Below are 13,085 nucleotides of genomic sequence, written 5' to 3'. Positions count from 1 at the left end.
AATCTGGGTTATTTTCTGTAAAGCCAGGGATAGTGTCAAGTGACCAAATGCAACATAATAAAAACATAATATTTACCTGATTTTAAAGACAATCATAGTCATTTAAACATATATAAAACCTCAGACTGATATTTGGATCTAAAGTGCAAAATCAGCTGAGGTATTCTGGATATCTGTGAGAAGAATAATAGTGCATGTAATTCACTAGCCAGTTGAATACCTTTGGATTAGTTTGGCGTGCCTCCAAGTTATGAACTCAGGAATGAAAATGGTTTAATTAGTATGAGCAGAGAAAGCCTTCTGAATATATAATCTGAAAGCACTGTAGCATATCTGCATGTTGAATTTTTTCTCTCTTTTCAGCAAATGGTAGTGAGGTTCACATCAGCAATGTGCGCTATGAAGATACAGGAGCATATACTTGTATCGCAAAGAATGAAGCGGGTGTGGATGAAGACATTTCTTCTCTTTTTGTAGAAGATTCTGCTCGAAAGACCCGTAAGTATTATGAGAAGTGTAAAACTACAAGTAGTCCTCACTTAAACATTAAATCAGTGTTAAAAACTGAAACATTAAATAAATTAAAATGAACATGTGTAAATAACTGATTGAAAACCATAAAGTTTAAATCATAATTATTATGTGTAAACTGAAGTTTATTTAGAAGTAAAATGAAACGTCTGATTCATTCTGTAAATTGACATATTTTTCACATCGCTGTTAAAATTTGGATAGTTTCTTGATGAGAAGTTTGTTGCATATGAAGAGAATATGAAGGGGAAAAGGAACTGGATGCCTAAATAAGGCAAAGCAGTAGTCCTGGTGTGGTTTCTGGGGGTTGAAAAGGGTGTGGGAGGAAGATCTTTTCCACTTTCTTCCTGTATGTTCTTGTCATATACCAAGAGTCAAACTTGGCCCTCATGACATGTGTGTCATCACAGGATTTGGTCTCACCTGCTGGAGTGCTCAGCAGGGCCAGATCCGTTCCAGCCTGCCCGTGCTGTCTTGTGCCTGGATAACTGGGGCTCTCCAGAAATACGGAGTAGCAGTGATCACATTCACTTGCTAAGTTGGGAGTTCAGTGTGCCAAAGAAATCACTACCGCTACCAGAAAGTAGCTTTCTTTATCATCTATTGAATGGCAGTGGGGGCTTATAAACCCTGTTTACCTATTGTTTGTCTGCCTTGATACTTCTTTCCCCTGCCCTTTCTAGCTTCTGCTCAGAAAAATCCATTCCTGAGTTTACACTTCACCTCTTTGTTTTTGTGTTTTTGTTTTTTTCTTTCTTTTAAATCTGTAACTTTAATGCTACATATTCAATAGAAATATAACTTGTAAAATTATAGTTATTTTACTAGAGAGTCTGATTGCATTAACTTAAGGCATTCCTATTTATCAAGAAGCTTATTCAACAGTGCCAAGTACTCGACTAGAGACAGAATTAGTAGCACTGCAAGTCTGCCTGACGCTTCCTGTTGCAAGACACTGAGTTCAGCTGCATATAGGTCTATTAAGCTTCAAACATTTCAGAGGAAATCTTCCGTGCAGGAAAATTTTATAATCCAAATGTTAATATCTTTACTTTGCTGCTTTCAGTAACACTAATTAAAACTGTCATTTCAGAAGTCTTAACATGGCTTTTTTTTGTCATGAAAATGACTACTCAGACATTTCTGAGAAGGCAGCTGAGGATAAATAAGTTGTTTGATCATGCTGAATTTCTAGTAATCTGGTGATAGCTCAGTCACTTCCATTTGCCTTTTGCAGCTTGTGAAAAATGTTGTGAATGTTGCCAAATTACAAAACCCTGACAAATTTGTTGATGCTTGTTTAAGACTTGTTTGGCCTTAACAACAAAATGTTTATATCCAACTGTCCAGTTTCTGAGTGTTTTAGTTACCTAATTGTCTTATCCTCTGAAGACCTGATCTGCAGTGATTATGCAGGAACAGCCAACCACACCTATGCAAAATACGGTTTTCGGGAACTGTAATTTGATGCAATATTTTTAGATCGGTTAACTTTGCAGGATTTGTAAAATCACATGCTATGTAATGAACGCTGCTTGCAACAAATGCTTTAATATCTAGTAGCAGTACGTTGTTATGATGACCATTGGTGTCATGAAAGATAAAAACAAAGGAAGACAGAACATAAACTCACTTATTTCTAAGACAATCATCCAAAAGGCAGTCTCCTTCCTCCCTGTAAAAGTCATTTACTGTGCAAGTTCTGTGTTGTGTGTTGAAGGGAGGCATTTACCATTGTGTTCCTTGGTGTCTGATCATGGTTTCCTAAAAATTGGTGGATGTGTAAATGTGCATATAGTCCATAGTTGCATAATTATGTCATTCAAATGTAGGTGCAACAGATATTTACATGAGATGCTTACTCTGGTACTCTGATTCGTTTACTTTGGCTCAGAAACCCATTTCTATATGTGTAAGAAGACTAAAGTGCATACAAATAAAAAAAGCAGTTATTATCAATATAATTATCACAACTACATGAATAAACTGCCTTCACAGGTGCAAATATTGATAGAACCAGTTTAAAAAATGCTTCTGTTTTTTTTTAAAAAAAGTTCCTTTACAGGAAGGAGTTGCTAGCATTAGAAAACTGAGATTAGGAATAGAAGGGCTTTATTATTAACTCATCTCTGCTTGTTTTTATACTTCTTGCAAAACACTGGTTCATGCAGCAAATTAGGAAAGAAGGTACAGGTAAAACCACTTGGACAGGACTGTGGGCTTTTGTTGTCCCATCCACACATTTTAAACACAATGCCACTACTACTTTAATTGAAAGACTGTTGATTAGGTCCCAATTTACATTCTGAAGATAGTTTCTGGTGATGCAAATGTGATTTCATATTATCTAATATAAACTATACCTGTCATAGATGACATTTTTATAAATAATTTTGCTTTTATCCTCCTATAAAAGCATAAATAAAATGTGTTTACTTTTTAATTTTATTTTTTTTCTTACTGGGGTACTCCCTTCTGGACCTCTTAGGATATTGCTTTGAACAAAAGTAGAACAGAATCTCGTTAGCTTGTCAGTTAATCTGGGCTTGTCTACTTTTTAAATGGCACATAAGGTAAAAATCATAGCAAAATAAAAGTACTTCAGAACATTGAGTTGATCGGCTATTGAGAGTGTAGTGAGAACTTTTACAGTGGAGCTCTGAAATATAAACTACAATTGCACTGCATTGAGTGTGACAGTAATTTTCTAAGCCACATAATGAATACAGAACAGGGTTCCATTTTTACCAGTATAGGTATTTTATTTCCTAGAAAGTTTAGGAGTCAAAGGAAATGTTCACTTTTATACTTACCTGCCCATTTTTTATGTGCATATGAAAGCTTTTGGGCTTTAATGCTACTTTGCATAATAAGCTAAATTTTTTGGTAGTTATCTGTGGAATCTCATTTTCAACACATCTCGAATTCGTTCTGCAGAAAACTCAGTACAGTGCTTTGAGAAAAAATTAATATATGTAACAGAAAGGGCATGGCTAACTCATTCCTTTGGAAATAGGTAGTGTAAACAGCTCCTAAGAGAAAACCTTATATTTTCTGGCATCTCTGCCTAAATTAAAACCAGTACCATTATGGCTAAATAGATCGTTAAATAATAAGTGAAGCTTCCCTTCACCTGTGTGCCTAAAAATGTTATCAGATTGCTAGGTTTTCAAAATTCACAGCAGTGGTTACAGAGGCATCAAATGCATGTGTCTGCATTATACACAGAAAAGAAATAGAGTGAATGGCAGACCTGTACTGAATTGTGGGAAATGTGATGCTAGTAGCAAAAATAAAAATACGTAGTGTAGAGTATGACTTACAGGTGCTGGGGCATTGTTTAAAGTTTCCAGTTTCAGAAATTTGAATTCCAGTTCCCAAGAAAAGTCAATCTACTCTAAAAGATAATGATTCATCATCAAGATGGTAATTTGAGATGGAAGTGAATGGAAAATACTGTGAAAGTGCTTTGTCGTCCAGGTCTGTTCGGTAGATGCCAGCACTGAACACTGAACCCTTGTTTTGTCACAGACAGGTAAAATTTTTAACAATGGATGACAATCACAAGAATAGTTTGGCCTCTTAGCATGTCAGTCTTTTTCAATGTGCACTAAAAATAAAACTCCTGAAAATATGATTTCATTTTGGCATTGTCTCAGGTGAGAAGAATTAAATTATTTTCTTTAAAATATCTGAATTTCGTCATTACCTGTTACCAGTTCACGCATTCTGTAGCTGAAATTTGATACACTTAACATCTGTGTCCAAACACATGTGTGCTTTTTGCAAAATTTGTAAAGTTATAATGGAAATTTTTAGTTTATATTACCCATATAAACATGTGTTATAAGTACTGATGATAGATTTCTGGTGCTATTATCAGATCCTGTTTAATTCCTCTGATGTCAACCATTTAGATCGAAGCATTACATCATTGCTTTCTGTCCCAAAGAACGGGTTTTTTTGGTGGGGAGAGGGACAATGGAAGAGGTCAGTAATGTGAGGAAGAAAGGGAGGCCACAGCAGCAGGTGAAAAAGGACAGATTAGTGAGAACGCTTAAACAATGAAAGAGAAAGACTGGGAGGAAAAAGGGATAGAAGCACAAGGCAAAATGATCTCTTAAAAGCTACATAATAATCTTTTATAAGATGTGGAGTTGCATCCAGGAGTATCTAGTCACTTTAGTGTCTTGTCATTAAATTTCTGTGATCACACAGCAGCAGTGTATGTCTGATACTGGTGCTCCTTTTCAATCCATGTGGAGAATAACGCTGATTCTAGTACCAATTAAAACAAAGAAGAGAGATATCTGAGGAAATTGAACTTTCTATTGTACTAGTAAACAGAACATTCTATTTAGCTTGACTTTTTAAGTAATACAGCATATTGAACTACAAATGTAAATCAAAAGAAAATCTGAAAACATGAAAAAAATTAGTCAAAAGAAGGTTTGTAGGTAGAAAAAGTCTATAGTGTGAGGTAATTTCGATAACATTTATTTACCTAGTTGTTCATGTATCATTTTGACCACCTCCATCAGAAAGTAGTTGGCTTCCTGGATCTAAGTGTCTAAATGCAGTTTTACTAATTAAACTCTCAGTAATCCTTCTTGAGGCTTTCAGGTACGCTGCTTCTGTATCAGCCCTGAAGAAGGGCTTGTGTGTGTGTGAAAGCCTGTCTGCTTTTTCCAGCAATAGCAAATGCTGCAGAGCCAGTTGTGAAGAGCCTGGCTCTGTCTTCTTGAGAACATCTGTGTAGGTGTTGGAAGGTTGCTATTAGGTGCTCTCAAAGCCTTCTCTCCAGGCTGAACAAGCCTAGTTCTCTTGTTAATTTTCTTCCTGGTGTGCATACATTTTATAATGTGGTCTTTGTTCTCTCTTCTTCTTCCCAGCAGGGCCCTTGCCTGAGATATTTTAGATTTTGTAATCTCTATTGGAAAGGCTATGTTTTAACCTGAGAATATTTGGCCTTAAGCTGAAAGTAAATGTTTCATGAAAATGCTTTGCTGTAACTGGAAACTACTTATGATCATTATGACGTTTTACACAAATGTAAAACTTTTTTTGCTTTTCCCACTCGATATTAATCTTTTCTGTATTAATTAGCATCTTAGAGTCATCAAGAAAAAAAAAATCTAATTACCTTTGTATTTCTTGTGCCTGCCTTATTGGCTCCTTGTATACCTTTTCAGAACATTAATTTTAAAGTATCATGTCTTTGATAGCCAGCAAGAGCCATACAGCATGCACAGCAAATACATCTGTACATCCTACTCATACCACAGTCTCATCTAAAATATTTCTGAATGCAAGAACTGTGCTGTTTTAATTCTCTAGAGGCTGGAAACTCTTTTTGTGCTGTGAATTCCATTTTCCCTCAAGTTTGCAGTTAAAGCCATCGAGAATGAGATAGCTGGTCTGGGTGATAGCTGGATAACCCCTGCGGTGACTGGTAAAAACATTCTGCGGATTAACGACCTGGTCTAAATCTGAAGACAGCAGAGTCTCCCCTACTGTCATTATCCTCTAATAATACCTGAGAGATCTCGGCTGTGTTAGAAGGAGTCTTTGGCATTATCACATTTGTAATACAAGTAGCGGTTTAAAATCTGGTTTTAGTTTCATTCCGATGTAGTTTGATTTTTCGGAACAGATATTTCATGGATTCATAGATTTAAGCACGATGGAACCATTTCATCTAACTCTAAACTATCTTCTCCATTTCACAAGACATTAAATTGCATCATGTTGTGCCTGAATACAGATCTAACGTTTTGTTTGCCTGAAATGTTTCCTCCCAGATATACATCTACCTGAGTAAGAGACACAAAGAGTCAAAGAATCCCTCATTTCTCTCGGTATTTTGCTTTCCTAATTAATCAGTTTCAATAATATAGAATAATGCGTAGTTTCCATTTCGAAGTCATTTTTTTCCTTCAGTTTCCTCCTTTGATTCTCATGGTTTTTTCCAATAAATTGACCTCTTAAGAATTCTTGCCTTATGAATATACCATCAGTAAATGTTGATTACTTTCCCTCTCACACACACTAAATAGGAGTTCTTCATAATAAGACAGTTACCGTAGGACTCAGACAGTCTTTTTGCCTTGAGGATTGTAATTGGTTTTGGTACAGTTTTCTTAAAAAATGGGAACTGCTCTTTGCAAAAGAAAATTTATTATTTGTTTCTTTAATGTTCTGGAGAGAGAAACACATTTGGTAATGTTTCGCTTCTGCAGCCACTGATCCCCTGTCACTTTTTTCCCCTAGCATCAGCAATGGAAGCTTGTGTTTATATGTTTATCTACCACATGCCCTATATCCTATCAGGCCTCACTTTCAAAATCCTGCTCCTTCCCACCTGTCTCAGCCCCCCAGTGTAGACATTACTTTTCCCTAAATGTCTAAATTCGCATTTGGCTATATCAGAATGTAATTTATCTTAGAGATGTACTTGGCGAAGTAATTCAGACAACTTTTTGAAACTCTGTTATTTATCGTAACAGGTAATCCGCAAACTTTTTAGGAAATGATTTTGTTTGTTTACAGATCATTGGTGAAAATGGTAAAGGCAAGACTCACTACCCATTGCTCTGGATGCATTCCAGCACTGTTGTCTTCACCTTTTAGTAACGATTTAACAATGAAAACTACTTTTTCAGATTAATAAGTTTGGCAGTTTTTAATTCAATTAACATGTACTTTACTACAGTTGTATAACTCTAATATTTAATCAGAATATTCTGTGTTAAAAAATTAGATATTTAGCAAAATTCTGGGTTACATCTATATGAACTTTTACATTGCTAAACTTCTAATTGCATCAAAGAATATAAATAGGTTTGTTTGAGAAGACCTGGTTTCCATTAGAACATATTAGCTGACCTATAATTATATTCTCATCCTTTGATTTTTTTTTTTTTACTGAATTGAATTCTGTGCGAGTGTTGTCTCTTCTTTTGTCTGGGGCATATACCCCAGTCTAATTAGCCTACAGCTACTTGAGTTACTAAGTTTCAGGGAATACGGGAGATATTTGAGGCTTAGGTAGTGCTACTCCTGTTGAACTCTATGATATATTCTGAAATATATTCAAAACGAATAGCACCAGAGCAAACATCAGAAACAACTTTTAGCAAGTCGTTTATGTACTTCATTTGGACCTGGTTATTTTAAACATTTGTCTTGACTACACATCATTTCCCCTCTTTTTTGTTCCTTTGTAAGGTAGAAAGTACTTAATCAGCCTCTGTTTTCAATCATTATCCTGTTTCTGTGCAAATATAGGACAAAAATATTTATAGAAGAATATTGTCAATGGAACATTAAAAAAAAAAAATGGTTCATATCAGTACAATTCAAACTTTGGGTAACGCTGGTATCCCAGAATGCTTTTCTTCTTCCTTTAGCAGCCATTTGTGATGATTTCCAGGGCCTTTGCTGCTGCATTGGTGTAAAGGAGTATCAAGCTGCTGGAACTTGTTCTGTTAGCACAAAAATAGGATGTTAATTGTAACTAAGGCTACTCCTTTTCTTAAGGACTGCTATTTCTCTCTTTTTGTAAACAATGTCTTTATTCTAGCACTCCAGCATCTCTACAATAACTTATAAAGGTGGGTTTTTATTTTCTAGCTTTCAGTACACTTTTAAGGAACTCTCAAATCTTTTATTAACTGATGGCTTTCTCCTCTGCACTACTGGATTTAGCAGTGTTTAAAGTGTGAGCATACAAATTGACAGCTCTGCTGCAGAGTTACGTTGATGACTACCTTTGATAGTCACAAATGCAGATTTGGATCAGGCCAACTCCTAGAAGCCATAAGGCAAACCGAAATCGTCAGATTGCTCTTGTTGAATCACTGTGTGGAAGCTGAAGAATTTAAATAGAGAACAAAGATAATTTGACAGTGTACCTTGACAATATATTTATGAGAAAGGTGGAGTGGGCAAGATGTTACTGCATTTTTTTGTTGATAAAAAGTACAATAATAATCACAAGTAGAGGAGGAAGAAATGGCAACTTCTAGCTATGGGATTTATTTGTTTATTTATTTAGGTTACATTCAGGTAGTAGTCCAATGGTCCAAATTTCAATTTTTAGTCAAAGTAACATTAGCTGAGTATGGTGTGTAATGAATAGCTAAGAAGTATTAATATTGTAAGCTTAAAAAAAGATAGGAAGGAAAAATTTTACTGGAATGGAATATTTGATGGAAATAGTGGAATGGAGTATATCAGTGTAATCTACATATCTAAAGAAGAAAATCTGACAGTGCAGAAAGCAGGAAAATAAAAAAGATTGATCATCAAAACCAAGGGAATATTTTCAGGGATTATTTTCAGATACTTAAAAGTTTTATCTTCACTAATAGTAAAAATATTTTGAAGTAAAATAACTTTTAAAATCTTTTTTTTTTTTTTTCTTTCTCTGTGACTTTGAGAGGTACATCTGTTCTGCTTTGGTTTCTTCCTGGTTTCAATTTAGGATAATCCTAACTAGAGCCGTAGATCATGAAAACATGTGCTGTTCCCTTTAAAGCTAAACGTTTTTGTGTGTTTGTTGTTGTTTATTTTATTTTTTGTTTTTTACAGTATTTTCATTTTTTTAATGTTTTCCAAAGCTTCATTTTATAAAATGCAGTTTAGTTTGCCATCAATTAATATGACTTCTTAAGCATTTATCTAAATATTATTGAGATATATGCATGCAGCTTGGGGATGCAACCGTTGTGATAGAAAGTTATCAAGTAACACTGTTAAGGTATTTTCAAGACCAATTTGACAGTGCTTGATGGTATTTAAATATTTAGTAGCTTTTACTCGTGGTCATCAATCACAGATTCTTGTGTTACTCAGTTCACCAGCTATGACATCATCATATATTGCAAAGCAGCTTCAGTAGATTCTTTCACCTAGTCACACAAAGCAGGGTACAAATTATCTGCCTCATGCACCGTGTCTTGAGGCTAAATTTAAAAAATAATATACCTGTTCCATGCCATTAAGTATATCTATTTCTAACTGTGCCTTTTTTACATAATGTCATAGTCCTATCACCTAACAAGAGATTATGTGATCTGAATGCTACTGACTTGACAGGTTTATGGCCATCATAAGCAACCAGGCATCTCCACTGTCTAGAGCTTGGAATGAGACTAAAAGCCTTTTGACGGTGATTTATGGCTTAAATTCTCTCTGAAAGGCTTTATGCAACTTTAATAGAATCTTCCTGTCATATCTTATACTGAATGGTACCTATTTACCTAATTTCCTCGGAGATAATTTATGCTGGCATTTTATTTTATGGGAGAGCTAAACAAGTTTATACTTGTTGACAGCATCGTAGGCAAAGACTTTATTTCAAACTTCCAAGTATAGGATAGAAATTCAGCTCATGAACCATTTTTTTGTCCTACTAGTGTAGGCTGGATTGAGTTAATGTGCTATGGGAAAGGACTTCAGCATGATTCATTATAAAGATTTATAGAAAATAAATTAAAGAACAATAAGCTAACATGGTCATATTTGACCAAAAGTAAAGTGTCAGCTGTGACTTCTAACTGATAAAGAATAGTTTAATATTCATAAAAATAGATACTTGGTTATTGTTTTAAACTATCCTGAAATGAAATAAAAGTGCATGTCACATAAGAACAGAATGGAATTTTGATAGAATTTTTATTGACATAATTACTTTAAAGATAGTTGAAGCAAGCAATAGATAACTGGTAAAAGTGTTTGCTTCACAAATAAGTTAAAGTTTATGTATATTTATATTTGTATATAAACCAAACAAATCTGAATTTCTCATAAAATAAGAATAAAATTAAAAGCAGATAGGTGCATAAATGTATTCATTCTGCCTGATAGTGGAAGCTGAGCAAAAAATTAAATCACCTTAACCTCATTTTCACTTTTACCACTATTATTTTTAAAATAAAAATAATAAAAACTTGTGTGTGTTAGGAAGCAGATAGTAATGATGGTATAGATTTACCCTGTAGCATAAGGGCATTTGTTTATGCATTAGAGATATGAGAAAAAAGAGTAAGATAACAAATACATTCTCTTTATGATGCATATATGATTCATCAGAGTGGTTGCCAGTGGTGGTGGCTATAAGTGAAGTAAGCAGACAGCATCCGTTCAAATATCTTGAATTTACTTTTTATGCAATTAAAAGTACAGCAGTTTCTGGTGGGACAATTCTGAAAAATAATGTTGAATTCCACACTTTTGCCATATGACCTTATTGCATCTTCATCATTGTCCTATTTTCTATTACATCTGCTTGTTACCTCTTGCCCTTATGGGATTGAAGGCTTGGAAAGGGATAGTGTTTTCCTATCTGATGTTGCAAATTTTAGCACAGTGAGCTAATATGAAACCGTTGATTTTTATTTATCAGCTGTTACATTCTGGTAGGAAGTCAGGTAAAATATTTGCAGAATTTTAAATACAGAGCTTGTGTTTTGATGAGACAAAACCTGGAATTAACAACAGTGGTTCTATATTCATGAACAATCATTATTTGCATTCAAAAGATACCAGCGGATATTTCCCTCCTGTTTATTGGAATAATACATAATGCAGAAAATATGTCTTTCTGCTGTTTTTCTGCCTTCTTAAAGACATTTTAAACTGCCTTGTTCTCTTAGTGCAGTAAGGTTTTAATTGGTATCTATTTTGTTTGAGTGCCAGTGCGACAAAATAACATTTTATTAAAAGATTTTAATTAGCTTTCATGATATGTAATGCCAGGAGAAAAGAAAGGAAAATTTCAGATTATTTAACCACACTTACATAAAATAGGTACAAAAAAATGACAGTTTTTAAAAAGTTAATAGATTTCAAAAGCTCATTCAGCATTTTCTTGGATAGTGACCACTGAAGCATTTGATAGAAGAGGGGAAGACTGTTTCTGGAAGAAGAAGTATTGTACTTCAAGAACAAGTTTCTTTTCTGAATCTTACTGCCCTGAACTTATTTTCCTCTGGATATATATAGTATTTTACTGATTACTGGTAATGCGAACATCTAATTATATTGCCAAAAGGAAACAGAAGAGCTATGTTTAATCTCCAAACTCACTGAATGTCAATCTTACAAATATATATATACACACACATTTTATTTACAACTCTTATGCCTCAAACATTTGGAAAAAAGAAAAGTAGGGAGGAAGAACACTGTAGCTGACGTAGTTGGAAGCTTTGACATTGGATGTTGAGACAGAAAGTGAACATAATGACATTTATCACCAATGTGATAAGAAGGAGTAGGATACAGAATTTGTTTAGAAAGTGACGTTGCAGTACCCTCTTACTCATTTAGTAACTGAAGTACCATTGGTTTTTGCAGTTGTTGTTTCGATCCGAAGGGGATAAGAATCTGTACTGCTGTTACAGTCTGCTGCAGAATTTCATGAAGTACTAAGGACAGAGTTTACTGAAAAATGTGCAACTTATTACCGTTCAGCCAACATAGAAAATGAATAACAAAGATGAAGAGTAGGCTTTCAGATGTTATGTTAGCTACTCGTAGTCAAAGGCTGGGTCTGAGCACAAAAGCATGAATAGGTCCTATGTAAGGACCATGAAGAGGGATTTTTATGGAGCTGTAAGTGTGCTTAAAAAAAAAAAAAAGAAAACATGGATTCTCCCCTGTTCTGCACAGGGTTGGGTGAGGGAAGAGAGGGGCATGGTGCAGGGTTCTCTTGGGATGTCACTATAAATGACTCAACAACAAATGATGTAATAAAATAGCTGCTTTAATAAGAGAATAAAAAGAGTATAGATAGTGAGTAAATCTTATGTCCCTTCAGATGTTGGGCACCCCCACACTCATGCGGCATCAGATGAACTCCAGACAGATTTTCCCATGACACGCTGCACAGATCCTGTCCACGGAGAGGTTCTCTCTCCCTCCCATACTGTGGTGGCTTTTATCTTGTGTAACGAACAAAACCATGTATCTTCTGACAGGTTGCAATGTTATCTTGGTCATAACACCCACCAGTGTGCAGCACAGGCCATTATGGGCATTCCAGCATATACCCTTGCAGCAGCTACCCGTGCTAACACACAGGCTGCCCAAGCCTTAAGTACAAGGTCCAATGTAGCAGACATAGCCTGCTCAAGGTCACTGACTCCTCGAATACAGTGTCTTCCGCAATACTCCCCATACATCTCTTGATATTATTTATTAACTGTATGTTGTCTGAATACCCTTCTTTTTATAAATCGGAAATACGACACGAGAAGGTGATGGTGTTCTGTCTTAAAACCAGAAAATGTTACTGAGCCCTATCAAAAATCTTGAAGTTTGTAAATGTGTGAGAATTGAGGACAGGATGTGACTGAAGATGTTAATTTTTGCTCAACCAAAAAGGAAGCTAAGCAATATGTTCCTAGCATACTTTCTATCTACAGATGTTGTACTTGTTGAAGGTTTTTATCTCAAGACTGGACATCTTTCCTGAATACAAGTTATAGGACTAATTAAAAAAATAAGTGAGGTTTCTTGATCTTTATTAGGTGAGGTGGTGGCTATTT

At 35.0% G+C, this 13,085-nt stretch overlaps 1 protein-coding gene across 3 annotated transcripts in view; it reads left to right on the top strand.

The window, feature by feature from the left end:
- FSTL5 (follistatin-like 5) overlaps positions 1-13,085 on the top strand; it is a 302,516-nt gene that overhangs the window by 233,306 nt on the left and 56,125 nt on the right. For all 3 annotated transcript variants that reach the window (XM_009893724.1, XM_009893723.1, XM_009893722.1), the window contains exon 9: positions 364-498. In XM_009893724.1, the coding sequence (XP_009892026.1) occupies positions 364-498 (135 nt within the window). The remainder of the gene's footprint in view (positions 1-363; positions 499-13,085) is intronic.

Source organism: Charadrius vociferus, unplaced genomic scaffold (assembly GCF_000708025.1).
Source record: "Charadrius vociferus isolate BGI_N301 unplaced genomic scaffold, ASM70802v2 scaffold59, whole genome shotgun sequence".
Classification (NCBI taxonomy): domain Eukaryota; kingdom Metazoa; phylum Chordata; class Aves; order Charadriiformes; family Charadriidae; genus Charadrius; species Charadrius vociferus.
Note: the sequence above shows the minus strand (reverse complement) of the source record. Positions and strands in the feature narration are given on the sequence as shown.